Here is a 13,817-nt window from a genome sequence, read left to right on the forward strand (position 1 = left end):
GGATCTGTGCTAGGCTTAGCTAGCGCTGGGTGCGTCAGACAGAGTTACGACACGCACAGAGATGAGAAGGGTATGTATGGACTTATCTAACTCTGGTGGTTACGGTGAATAAGCTAAAGTCCCAATAAGTCGGCCTGTTCCTTTAATTTTCCATGTTGATCAAATGGTGAAAATGTTTTTCTTATGAACCCTTTATTATTTTCTTTAACACACACTTTCTCTAAAGCTTTTCCACTGTAACACTTTTTGAATTATTTTTTAATAACTATCAAAGTGAGAATGCAATTAATACAATTTGTTAAACAGTCATGAAGGAACTTTTATTTGACTTTGATTTCATAAATAAAATCTCTCAGTTTAAATGTTATCCTGAAACCTCTGTTTCTGGCCTACAAGTTAAAGGTTGAAATCTTCTAAATCATGTTTTTACCACCCAGTGTAAATGGGGCACGACCTCAAAGTGCTTGTAAAAAACAATAAATAAATTTAAAAAAAAGGACCAAGAAGGAGATAAATGATAACTGACATACAATATTTACACTTTACAATGGTTTTTAAACATGATACAGTTATGCAAATAAACATAATACATTTAGGATTTACAAATGGCATAAACAATTAACGACTAATCGACACAGCACTAACAAATAGTTTCCAGCGGAGAGCGGTTACTGACTGTTGAACACATCTAAACACTTTTAAAACAAGAAAAAGCATTACTTGCACACTTCTGCTGGGCTTTACAGGCTTCAACCATTCTGCAGTGGTGAGAAGACAAGGACTACATTTGGACACTTTGATATAGGAAAAGGAATTGCACTGTAAAGTTTTTACCAGTTGAATACCTCCTTGTATAACAGCAAGTTAACAACAAATAACATAAAAAGTGGCAACTTAAAGTGCAACGCCAAGCTCTGAATCTAATGAACGATGCTGTGAATGCATGAATAATCTCAGAGTTCAAGAATATGAAAACCATACAAAATCCAAAAGGAATGTTATGAAGGCAAAAAAAACATACATACGGTAAAATATCTCGCTGGACAAGGTTGAATAGGAGCTTGGAAAGCTCACAGCACTGAAGTCATCCTGCTTGGCTCGCGCACTCAAGGACAAAGTGAGCGTAAACGTTAAACATACAAACACCAGAGTTAATGTTGAATTATTTGGTGTTGGTGTAATTCTCTGGAACACAATCAGTCTGTCAAATCTGTTGAGACTCTGCAGTGTCTGCCAGTATCAGGAGAACATGTGGAGCATCCAACACGTGCTCACAGCAGTGTGTCAGAGCCAGTCTGAAATGTGTGAAAAAGTACTTTTCCTGTTAAGTACTTCACCGCAAAAGTGAACTTATAAGGGAATAAAAGAGCCTGACTGTGAGGCTGTAAAATGAGCGGATCGGATTAATCCCACAATAAAAACAGTGTGAGGGGTTAACATGAGTCCACTGTATTTAAAAAAAAAAAAAAAAAAAAAAGAGAAGATTTGATTAGTATCTACTTTGTAGAACTGTGGCGAAATGGATAGAAAAGACGTATTTGGTATTGAATACATCATAAAAAAAAATGTAAAAGCTACAATGTGCAGAATTGGGCTCCATTTCCCTTTATCATCCTTTCGTCCAAAAACAAAACGTCTTTGCGCTTCAATTATTTAAGCAACTTAACTGGTTATAAAAACATCATATATTTCAGATTTTTGATTTTTGAGAAAAAAGTATAAAAAAATCACCAAATAATGAAAAAGAAATTTTCTAAATTACACCATGTTTCTTCTTTTCTAAACTTTTCCGTGGGGAAAAAAAAATCACTCTTAATCAGAGTGCTCTGTGCACAAACTGGTAATATCGCAGTTAAATACATAAATAGTTGATTGGTACCTGAGCGAGGGCAACAAAGCACCTTTTAGAAGCGTAGCACCGAGGTGTGATGTTAGCCCCCTTTCTTTGGAAACTCTGTGATACTTCCGACTGTCCAAAAGGTCTTACAGAGTCTCAGTAATAAGTGCAAATCAAGAAAGTCTCCGTCTGTTGGAAGGAGATCTACTCGTCCATGATGTCAAGAGCTCAGCAGTCCTTATGAGTCTTTGGTGGTCTGTAGGGCAACATCGGCACAGGTCTGAAACGTAAGCATGGATACATGACGTCATTACCACAGTAAAGATAAAATGTTAAAGATGTTGTGAAATGTAACTGTGTGATCCCAAATGCAATACACAATGTAACGTGCATGATTTAGCATTTGTATGAAATACAAGTCCATGTTATACTAATGCAAAATATCCCCTTTCCGACACGCACCTCGTTACGTTAATCTGATAGCAGTGACGGCCCTCAAGTCTGAATAAGCACGAGTCACTTAAAAGTCTACTTAAAAGTCACGACGGTAATCTTATTAGGTCGGACCGACTGTAGTAAAATCTTTGATTGAATTGAATGCCCCTGGATTAATGCCAAGGCTGCAGTAGAACAAGGTTAGAGCAGTGTAAAAAAGCTCTAACATTAATAAACCAGGAAACACTGCATATGAGCCTATTTTAAATTGTTGGGGAGGGTTTTCTCAGATAAAACATTTTTTTTCCACATGGGGTGGCACAAAACAAAAAACAAAAAACAGCGTAAAACCACAACAACAATCATACAGCACTCAAAATCGCATGGATGAAATGATGTCCAGCAAAACACTTGTGAGCAAATAGGAATTTTAACAAGAGTCTAAAAAGTGATGAAATATATTAGAACATTCACAAGTTAGAAGAGCGGTCAAGTGTCCCTTACGCTCATCAATTAAGGTTTTTAATGGAACAATAACGTGCAAACCCTCAGTGATGCAACCTTTGACAGAACAGAAAACACTTATCTGTCTCTGTGATCTCACTATTTCCCTTCAGTGCCACCTCTTCCTCTTGTCCACCAGGTGCCAAACATTGTGCAATACAGTATATATCACGTCTAAAGCCGTGACAAACGTTTACAAAATCACATTAAGAGATGAAGCCAACAATGATACATATTCCATGTCGGAAAAGGGCAATAAAAACAGGGGATTCCTGTCCCGTTGCACTGACCTGCTGGGTAAAGGGATGGTGGGTGGAGGCCTGGGCACAGTGGGGATAGGTATGGGGAGGGGTCCAGTTCCGGGGATGTGGACCCCCCCGGCTGTGAAACTGTGACCCAGCTGAGAGCTCCTCCCTAGTGGATCTGCAGGTAGGGGTTTCTGAGGTGGACTGGGCTTCTCAAAGTCCTGAAGAAGAGAAAAAAGTCAAATTCAGTCCATCTGGTCAATACTGTATACGTGCTCATTATAATATATAAAATGAAAGAGAATAGTGTTGTCCGGTATTTAAATTTCCCATTCACTGCATGCATAGAGATACATGATCAAGGTGTATCTGTCTTGAGGAATGATAGATTTGTTTCTGAATTAATTGATTTTTAAATGCAGATTAGCACTGTACTAAGTTGGTATTGAAACATCTATAATATATCCTTTTTGCTAACTGACATTAATTTGAAAAACAACACAAATCACATTACTTGTATCTTTAGACACAGCGTAACGAAGCCTGAATAATATCTCACATCATCTTCTACGTCTCTTTGAATATGGATCAGCTGTATAGCAGCCAAATCTGGAGACAAAGGCAGACATGTTTCACTAGAGGGCGCTGTGTTATCAGTATCTTCTCTGAATTCCTACAGCTAACATGAGATGAATCCCAAACCTCCTCCTTCTGTCTCCACCACCTCTGTGGCAGTGGTGTGTGAGTGTAGAAGGTTATCTGAATGAGGTGCCATCATGTGTTACTAATCTACAGCAAGGAGGCGAGGCAGTGATAAACATCTGTTACCAGCGGCCCGGATACCGTCACAAATGCACACATATATGCACAAAACCTCCACACACACACACACACACACACACACACACACACACACACACACACACACACACACACACACACACACACACACACACACACACACACACACACAGAGGAATACATTGACAAACTTAAATTAATTAAAATGCACAGAGAGAAAGAGAGAAAGAGAGAGAAAGAGAGCGAGAAAGAGAGCGAGAAAGAGAGAGAGCGAGTTCCACATCATGCATGACTGAGATTTAGAGAGCTGGAAGGTTTAAAACATTCATGAGTGCAGTCAAGACTTGACTAAGTTTATCACATCAACATACAGACTTCAAGTTATAAAACCTGTGAGCGAGAGCTAGAGGTTTTATTTCAGGAGAACTTTGCATGGAGGACATGTTCAGTAACATATTTCTTCACTATATGGCCAAAAGTATGTCAACACCCCATCCACATACTTTTGCGTTCTGGGCTCTTTGGTTCCAATTAAGGTCAATCTTAATGCTACAGCAAAAAATGATATTTTAGACAGTGGCATGGTGCTTCAACCTGTGTGGCAACAGATTGGAGAAGATCCGTACTTGTTTCAACACGACATGTTTCAACACGACAAATGGTTTGGCATTTTTTTGGTGTGGAGGAACTTTACTGGCCTGCACAGACAGAGCCCTGAGCTAACCCCATCCAACACCTTTGTGATGACTTGGATATCTGCTATAGCAGATATAGCATGGTCAACAATCACATATGAGCATAGTGTTTGGGTCTCCACATACGTTTTGGCCATGTATGTGTTGCTGCAGGTTGAAATGAGTTAGGGAAATTTGAATGCATTCAATTAATCTGATGTTTATTTTCTCAATTAAACCATTTTGATTTAAACAGGTCAAATCCCCATCACATTTTCCCACAGCCCAAGCTGACGTCTTCAAATTTTTTGCTTTGTCTGACCAACAGCGAGCATTTTAATTATCATAGAAAACAAGCAAATATTGACATTTGAGCAGACAGAACAAGATCATTTTTGGCACTTTTTGCTTAAAAATGTACTTAAAAGATTATCAAAATAGTTGCCTATGCCCATTTTTGTTGATTGACTAATCAATTTATCAACTAATTGTTTCAGCTCTATATGAAATACAGTCAGTGATGTCATAACATAACAGACATAACATTGTATTCAAAGGGTGTTTTCTTTCCAAAGTATCACAAGTCACACTATAGTTTATTACTGTCATTATTAATGTCTACTGGTAGTCAGTAAGAATTTAACAATTGAGAGAAAATTGTTTTTACAAACTCAAAATTGGCAAAACTCTCCATACAACAGCCCAAAACTTAATGTGCCATTAATGTCCATTAATGGTACAGCAGGTCCGTTGTACTCTGCGTAATCTGCGTCACAGTCCCGTGTGCATACTGTCCTTACTTGTTGAGAGTTTGGGGGTAATATAATGTACACAGTAGAGGATTCCTGTGATCCCATTAGATAAACTCTGTGAATCCTAACTAAAACTAACAGCATCTCACAGACTTCAAACATACGGTGACCCACCCACTGTGATCTAACATTCATTTCTGACAAACTCCTACATGTGTAACTTATGGATGGTTTAATTTGAGTTAAAAATAACCCCCAAAGCAGGCTTCAAAGAAGTGCACAGACAAAAAAAAAAAGATGTAAATGGACAGATGCATCTACTCAAATGCAAGAATAATCCAGGACCTATGTGCATTATAATGTCGCTCTGGGCAGATAACCTCACACTGTAACTGGAGTCTTGGTGGTGTTCACGTCTTAATTCAAAATGAAGGATTGCACTATCCTCCGTGGCTTGAGAAAGATATATGAGCCTTGGGCTTACAAGCACCTTTAAACCTCCGGAGGAACTGAAAAATGCGTGGTCGTCTGTCCAAAAGCATAGCAATTTTTTTAAGTTCCTGAAAAGATGACATTCTGGAAAGGCATGATTTTCACTCCTCAACAGTCTGATGCTGCACTCTGCTTTTGCAGTGCATCTCAACAGGGTTTGAGATTGTTTGTTTTACTTTTATATGGCTCTACAGGTATCGGATATGTATTTTTTCAAGATAATAACAAGCAGGGTCTGTTTGTGACTATACCCCAGCTCCCACACTCTTTTCATATACTCGCTCATAGCAATAGATGCAGGATAGGCTTTCTTCCCCTGGAAACACCTCAGCATTAATGGGGTGCAACTGGCACACAGGTATAAGATAGCCTGTGAAAAAAGTATTTTTAAATGAGACATATTGGCACAGACAGCAGGGGAGGTTGTGTCAAGTATTATAATAAGCTTGTAATACACTTTCTATTGAAGGATCGATGTCTTGTACGTCCTTGCTGGCATGTTGTTAAATCTCAACAGAATCCTCTCTCCTCTCAGCTAAAGTGCATCTTTAGTTGGCACACGTTAATATCAATCAAGGTTGATGTGCTGCAATGCTTGATATGGATGCCAAAAACCATCTAGAACTGGATATGATACCAGTTGTTTCTGCTGCTCAGTGGTAGAAGAAGTATTCAGATCCTTTACTTAAGTAAAAGTAACAATACCAATACAATACAACAATGTAAAAATACTCTATTACAAGTAAAGGTCCTGCATTTAAAATGCTACTTAAGTAAAAGTACAGATGTGAAAGTACTGGTTCAAATTAGAGCTAGTTTTACCTACTTTACATACAGATGAAGTTCTGCTACAAAACTGATGGAAATTAGTCAAATCTTTGCCTTTTTGTGAAATATCAAATCATTTTACATCTTAGGGCCGCAGTTATTCAAATGAAACCATCCGAGAAGTTTGAAGGGAAATTTTTTGGTGGAACTGCTAACAACTCCTTGACATCTGAAATGTGACAAGTGTCCCCAGGCAACTAGACCCTGCTTTCTTGTGAGGACTCACAAGCCCAAAAAAGGTTGGTTTAACCTTAACTAAACTATTGTATTTTATAAGCTTATCGTATGTTTTTATGTAAAGTATTCATTTAAAAACGTAACTAGTAACTATAGCTGTAAAATAAATGTAGTGGAATAAAAAGTAGTCTACAATATTTGCTTCCAAAATATAGTGGAGTAGTATAAAGTAGCAGAAAATGAAAATACTCAATTTAAGTACAAGTACCTAAAAATTGTGCTTAACTACAGTACTTGAGTAAATGTACTGAGTTACTTTCCACCACTGCTGCTGCTGCTCACCTGAGTGATTAACCTTGGAGGTATGAGAATTGGATCTCTTCACACCTCCCTCTAAATCCTTCATGGTTTTATTTTTGCTTTACATCTGGGATTATGTTATGCTCTTTTTCCAGCAGAGAGAAAGTGTCACATTGCAAAGGTAATGTCTTCCTCTTTTTTTTTTTTTTAAGCAGCACGTCTCCGATGATTTTCCTCTGCACCCTGCTGCGGCTCACAGAGTGCCAACATCCTACACAACTCTCCTTGCTGCGCTGGTACATGAACGTATCAGGATTCGGATGCACCACCAAATAGACCAGGCAGATGGATTTACTATCTCCACTGCATCCAATACTGCTGGCTCAGCAGAAAGCAGCGCCTTACTCAGGAGTGGGCTAACAGGGAGAGAGACGGACTGAATAATGCTGTTGATATGATGGCAAGCAAGCTGACCGAAGTGCAGAAATGCAGTGATTTCCGGTATCTGACGCTTTACTACAACCTTTAAAAATGACCATGCAGGTGACTCTACAAGGTTTAGACCATTAACTACAATTTGCATATATTTTACATTACTGCAGAGCATTTGTAAAGAGTACCTCGGTTTTTAGATTAATTTCCTACCTTCCATTTCACGCCAGTGGTTTCTGTTAATTTCAGTACAGTTTGAAAATCGTGAGATTCTAAATTTGCTTGACATAGATCATCCATCACATTGAGCATTTCGGATTTATTCTTAAAGTTACATTACTGTCACGTGGTAATGCAGCATGAGCAGGGAGTGATTTTAAAACTCTTCATCTGTGTGGCCATGTAAACTCTAACATCTGAGAAATGAGTAGACCTACTGTATAACTTTACCCATGTTTATTTGTTGTTTATCTCATAGGTTGGATTTCCCAACAACATATCTCATTTAGGTTAAAAGTTTAGTAGTTGACAAAATCATCCCACCTCCCATGGTCTTTCTCAGCAGATGGAGTTTATTCAGTAACCATGGAGTTGTAGATGTCTCAATTCTCATTTTTCTTTAAGGACTTAAAACTTGCCTGTCAGCGACTGTTTCTTAGGTCAAGGATGAACTTTCAATCTTCATTTTTAAAACAACATTTAAAGTGCTTCAGAAAATGGAAATTTGAACATCTACAGTTTCATAACAATATGATTGAAAGCTTCAGAGCAGTGAGATAGTTTTGTCATCATAGCCTATGATTGCAATACTTTTTTAGAAGGTGACTAAAATCTCAGATGTCAGTGTCCTTAAACGCAACACCAAGGACTAATTAGACCCAATGGGAATTAACCATGACATATACATGAAAAGAAAGGGCCATTGTGACCATTTTCAAGTCTCAGCAGGTTATTTTCATACTTTATTAAAAATAAATAAAATTGATGGTTGCCTAGATTACACTGTAGAAAATCAATGTAGAAACCTGTAGTATGGTTTAGAAAATGGTTAGGAATAATGTACAGTAAAATATACACAACTTAAATTGAATGGGCTTTGCCGTATATATGGTCCATTAAAGCTGTGGTCTACATCATTTTTAAATTTTTTTTTCATTTTAAAATATTAAAAGACAATTTATGACAAAGTAAAAGCTATAACACTTGTAGAATTTATGAGTTCTTGAGTCAAACAAACCTGGTCTACTCTGTATGATGACTGCTGGCGAGGCAGACTGAGAAAAGGTGGCACTCGAGGTGGTGAGAGGGACTTGTGGGCAGGCAGGACCCTGTGGTGGGCTGGGAGAGGAGGCAGAGTGGGCTGGCCCACGCTCAGAGACACCGGCATGGGCTGGCTGATGTGTAAGGGCTGGTAAAGGGGCAGCCTGCGTAGGCTGTGAGAGTGGAAGTTGTGTGGGGGCAGAAGAGGCTCTGCACTTAGGTGAGATGGCTGAAAAGACAATGAGAGGAAGTTATTTTCAGTAATTCCAGCAGTTATGTGTTATCATTTATGGCAGCAGTACACAGGCTTTTATTTTAGGTGTTACTCATAATGTTAACAATCTCTGTTGTATTTACTGTAAGTGCCCCAGTAAGCCATGACAGTGTGACAGTGAGCCAGCATGCCCAATACTAGCAACCTGAAACCAAAGTATGTCCCCTAAGACATATCAGATCCAACTTTTTAACACACTTTTACACTTCAACTCTCACTACCCCTGATAATCTTGTACCCTCCAAAATGGTATATTGTGCAGTGCTGACACAATTAGCAATGTTGTTTGACCAAAAGAAATCTAAAGGGCAACTATTTTGAGTATTCATTATTTGTCTTTTATCAAGCAACATTTCACAGATCTGCTGGTTCCAGCTTCTCAAATGTACGGAATTTCTGCTTTTCTTGGTTTTATATTGTTGTATTTTAAATATTAAAGTTTTAGAAACTTTAGGTCAGACAAAACAGGCAACAGTTTGAAGTACCTGGGTGGAGTCGCATTGTATTGGCATGGGTCAAGCATATGTGTCAATATGTATATCAATATAATTTATATTATATATTATTCTTAATCATGGCTGCTAGTTAATTGGTGTCATCATGAGATGCCACTTCTGGTATTCTCATTCTGTTTGTGTCTGTTTGGGATCGGGTATAGTTATCCTATGGTCTATTCAGAGTGTGTCTTACTGTCTTTGGGTCCCTTTTCAGACCAGGTCTCCTTAAAAAAAGAAAAAAAAAGAAATGTATGCATGTCCAGTCCTGGTACGTCCTCCATAAGTTTAGTATCAGGTTCAAAAGTCTGGACCCAAGGAGACCTCTAATTTAAAATGATCAATTAAATTGAGAATGGCCTTATTTTCAAAAAAATGATTTTGGACACCTTGTCGACTAAGTTATTTATTAAATTAATAAAAAAAATAATCAACACATTAAATAATTATGGAAATAATCATGAGTTTCAGCCCTAGTCGTGTGTAATGATTGTAGTGCAGGCATAAAAGGTAAAACTCCACTTTAGTCATGAAGCTCTCATTAGTGTGAAATAGCTGATGTCAGAATCAGTCATAAAACTGGAGAACAACATTATTAGATATGACGTTCTGAAATTGTGAAAGCCAGAGTCTGACCACATGTCCTGACCAGCTGTTACTTCTCTGCTCCAGAACAAACCAATAACACCTAAAATGGGCGGAAAGAATTTGGCTGCTGGATGACAAAACACACACACACACACAATGCAGATGTATTCAAAGAGAGATGTTGACTGACATGAGCGAGTGGCTGAAGCGGTCATAATAATAAGAACGGACAGGCTGTTTCAAATAGTCATTCTGGTGGACTGAATAATACTCAACATGAACTGGATGAACCTCTATGCTCAATTATGATATATGTATAACTTCTATACACAGTTGCTGCAGATACACTACAGTGCTAACACAAATCACATCCACACACTATGAATATAAATGCCTTTAGTTTTGTAGCAAATAGATGATAGTTCATCTACTGCTGTGCTTATCATTTCCAAGAAACAAATCAAAACCTGCTTCAAAACAAATATCAAGGGGGCTCAAATAACCACCTATGTCTCTTTTAAATGGAGCAATCTCTCAATTACAGTTTCTCTGCCTCTTGTCAACAAAAGCACAGTAATTAATATTTCTCAGAGAGAAATATAGTAAAGCTGAATCAATTATCTGGCATCTTGTTTTGTCAACAAGCCTGGAAGCATGACAACTCTAAATCGAAGCTTGGAGTTTAGTGAAAGGATCTTATAGAGTGTAATTACAAAGGAAATCAAATCAAATGGGCCGTGACAGAAATGAGCACACAAACACACACACACACACACATATACTGCAAACATATTTGTGAATAAGAATTTACAGTATATGCCGATACATATTGATTAATGCAGTAACAGATATATTGTAGGGAGTGACTCACCTTATAAATGTTGGCTGCAGAGGGTTTGGGTGGAGGCTTGCGCTGTGGGGTGGGCCTGTACATGGACTGAGTCCTGATGGGGCTGGTTGGCCTGTTGGCCTCCACAGATCTATAAGAACAACCCAAGTACTTAAAGGTCCAATCAGCACTTGATTTTTATATTTTGTAATATATATTTCATGTATATTTATATTAAATGTTTCAGGTTTATTTAGATTACATTTCTGGTATATTCACAAAGTTTAACTGTAGATGAAAAAAATAATTTTAGAATTGTTCAATAAAAAAATGTTACTCAGCTAATCATAATTTAAAAAACAGGCCTGTCTTCCTTTGTTTATGAATATAAACAAGAACAGTTTAAGATAAATACATTTTTGACACACAAAAACAAGCATTTATTGATTTGCCAAATGATATGTAGAGCCATCCAGGTGCACCCAAGCTAAAAATGTATAAAATAATAAAGTAACTTGTGCCAATAGAAGACATGAAGTAGGAGCCAAACTGTAAGATGCTGTTTACAGTAAAATGGTTTCGGATCAATGACTGATGAGCATTAAAATAAGTTGACACTTTCACTTTAAGACAAGAATTTAATTAACACAACAGGTGACAATCAAACCTCACTGGCTCTTTGTTTTGTTTCCTGAAGAGACATGTTACCTGAGTTTCTCCAAGGTGCTTTTCTTATTGGTGAAGATGAGGCGCAGCAGAGTCTTTCTCTTCAGAAAGATGATGACGGTGGTTACCAGAAGGCTGACCAGGGTAACCAGGATTGCCACAGTAATGACCACACTGTCGGCTGATGCCATATATGACAACACGCACATTAATACACACACACGCACATCTACAGCACAGAATGACAGGACAACGCAAAGACTGTTATAGCTGGGCCACGGTCAGCAGCACAGTTTGTAATTCACATTTCTCTGTTCTTTACTCTAAGGACTAAAATTCCTTTTCTTTCTCTTTTAGAGCTACAGACTGTACACAGCGTAATGTATTGCTGGGTGGAAGGGGTGTTGTGTTACAGGAAAGTTACATTCCAGTCCAAACCACACATCAATCCAGTACTGATGATGTCTCGATGAGTGAGGATAGAATACTACCTGCTAGTCTCATTGGCCCACTGTCGATGCTCCCACCGAAGCCTGTTTTCCCACAGAACGGAGGGGCCCAGTGTGCTTCACAGTGGCAGTTCATCTTGTTGTTGCACACCTGCAAACAAGGTAATGTTACTGTATATTACATGCTATACTGTAACTCCTTTTCTCCTGCATAAAATAGTATCAAAAGGTATTTGTATTCCTACCAGCTAAACTCCAGATATAAATGATGTCTGGGTCTGAATGAAAACTGAATTGGTTTATTTTTCATAAATAAACCAATGTCATTCAGAGACTTTCAATACAAGAGGACACTGGCTTTGCATGTGTGTACTGAGAGTCATAATAGATAAAACATGTGCTTGGGCGAGTCCATTCTGTAAAGCCTCAGGTTTTTAGTGCAGAAGTTAGATCCAGGAGGAATCCCTGGCAAGGTAACATAGTCTAGCTGTCAGTTGCGGGGAGGATGGAGGAGTGAGGGAGGTAAAGAGGGAGTTGTGCAGCTGTGGGACATTTACATTTAGCACAGACGTGCAGTCAAGTGCCTTCCCTGCCTCCAGGCCATGGACACTCCTTCATACTGGGTTATGGGGTTAAGAGGCACTTGGGGGGGCTCAGAGGGAGGTATGATTTTATGTGTAAGTGAAGGGAAAAGCAAATACAATCACAAGGACACATTATCTATCTCTCCTGATTAACACTCAGAAAACCCTAAATGTGAAAAGGCACCTAATTCTTTAAAGTCCTGTTTGCTGAAGATGCTATGCTGTTATGCAGAGACAGATTATATCCACTGTATGCTCATTTGCAAAAGTAATTTTACTATGTCTGAGGATATCTCATATAGTTGAAATGGTAATAAGATGGAACTGCAATCAGTCACTGGCTCTATCTTCAGTTTCTCATAGTATTTGATCATCAGAAAAGATGACACTTCACATTTGGATCTATTATTGTTGTTGAATATGTCTATATGGGCATATGGGGTATAGAAAAGCAACACATTCAGATACCACCTGAATACAGCCAATACATTCCTGGCAAGATAAAGTGAGTTGACTTGCAGGCAAACAATATTCTTTATCCCACAGTGAATTCAGATAACCACTTCTTTTCCAGTCAGGTCTCGTACTGTGTGTGAGGTGTTTGAGAAAATGGCAGACAAATTGATTCGGCAGATAATTCTGCAGGGGGCAAAATGAAGCTCAAGTCCAAACTCTTAATGGGAAACCGTTTCCCTTTACTTCATTTCTCTTGCAAAGTATTTTCTATGTGATTATTTTTATTGCAGTGCGGCTCACTCAACTGGCAGCTTTGTTGTTGAGCACATTTTTTTATCAACGGACTAATTTGGTTCAGGGGTGTTTGGTCATTTACAAGATAATAAGAAAAAAGTCTAAGGACTATAACATTTTAGGATCACAGCTTTGGTTTCTCATCTATCTATAAATTGCAGGAACGTCTGTCTGTCTGTCTGTGTGTGTGTGTGTGTGTGTGTGTGTGTTATGCGCATATCTCTAGAACCGTTAGTCCGATGGATTTCAAACTTGACAGGTGTCTTGTTTGGATTAGAAATGCAAAAGATATCGTTAAATATATATCGGTAAAAGAAGCACACATTGGCTCTCTCACACAGACACACACACATACACACACACACACACAAACACACACACACACACACACACACACACACACACACACACACAATCCGGTTCTGGTGATTGATTAAACTGTGCTG

General features: G+C 38.3%; 1 protein-coding gene across 3 annotated transcripts in view; it reads right to left on the reverse strand.

Moving 5' to 3' along the window:
- Nucleotides 1–298: 298 nt before the first annotated feature.
- Nucleotides 299–13,817, reverse strand: part of adam12b (ADAM metallopeptidase domain 12b) — a 98,758-nt gene continuing 85,239 nt past the window's right edge. For 2 of the 3 annotated variants that reach the window (XM_039783615.1, XM_039783614.1), the window contains exons 19-24: nt 12,080–12,188; nt 11,631–11,817; nt 10,965–11,073; nt 8,715–8,966; nt 3,067–3,242; nt 299–2,117 (exon numbers count right to left, since the gene is read on the reverse strand). In XM_039783615.1, the coding sequence (XP_039639549.1) occupies nt 2,066–2,117; nt 3,067–3,242; nt 8,715–8,966; nt 10,965–11,073; nt 11,631–11,817; nt 12,080–12,188 (885 nt within the window). In that variant the 3' untranslated portion in view covers nt 299–2,065. The remainder of the gene's footprint in view (nt 2,118–3,066; nt 3,243–8,714; nt 8,967–10,964; nt 11,074–11,630; nt 11,818–12,079; nt 12,189–13,817) is intronic. The other variant, XM_039783617.1, reaches the window with a different exon arrangement.

Source organism: Perca fluviatilis, chromosome 19, assembly GCF_010015445.1.
Source record: "Perca fluviatilis chromosome 19, GENO_Pfluv_1.0, whole genome shotgun sequence".
NCBI classification, from domain to species: domain Eukaryota; kingdom Metazoa; phylum Chordata; class Actinopteri; order Perciformes; family Percidae; genus Perca; species Perca fluviatilis.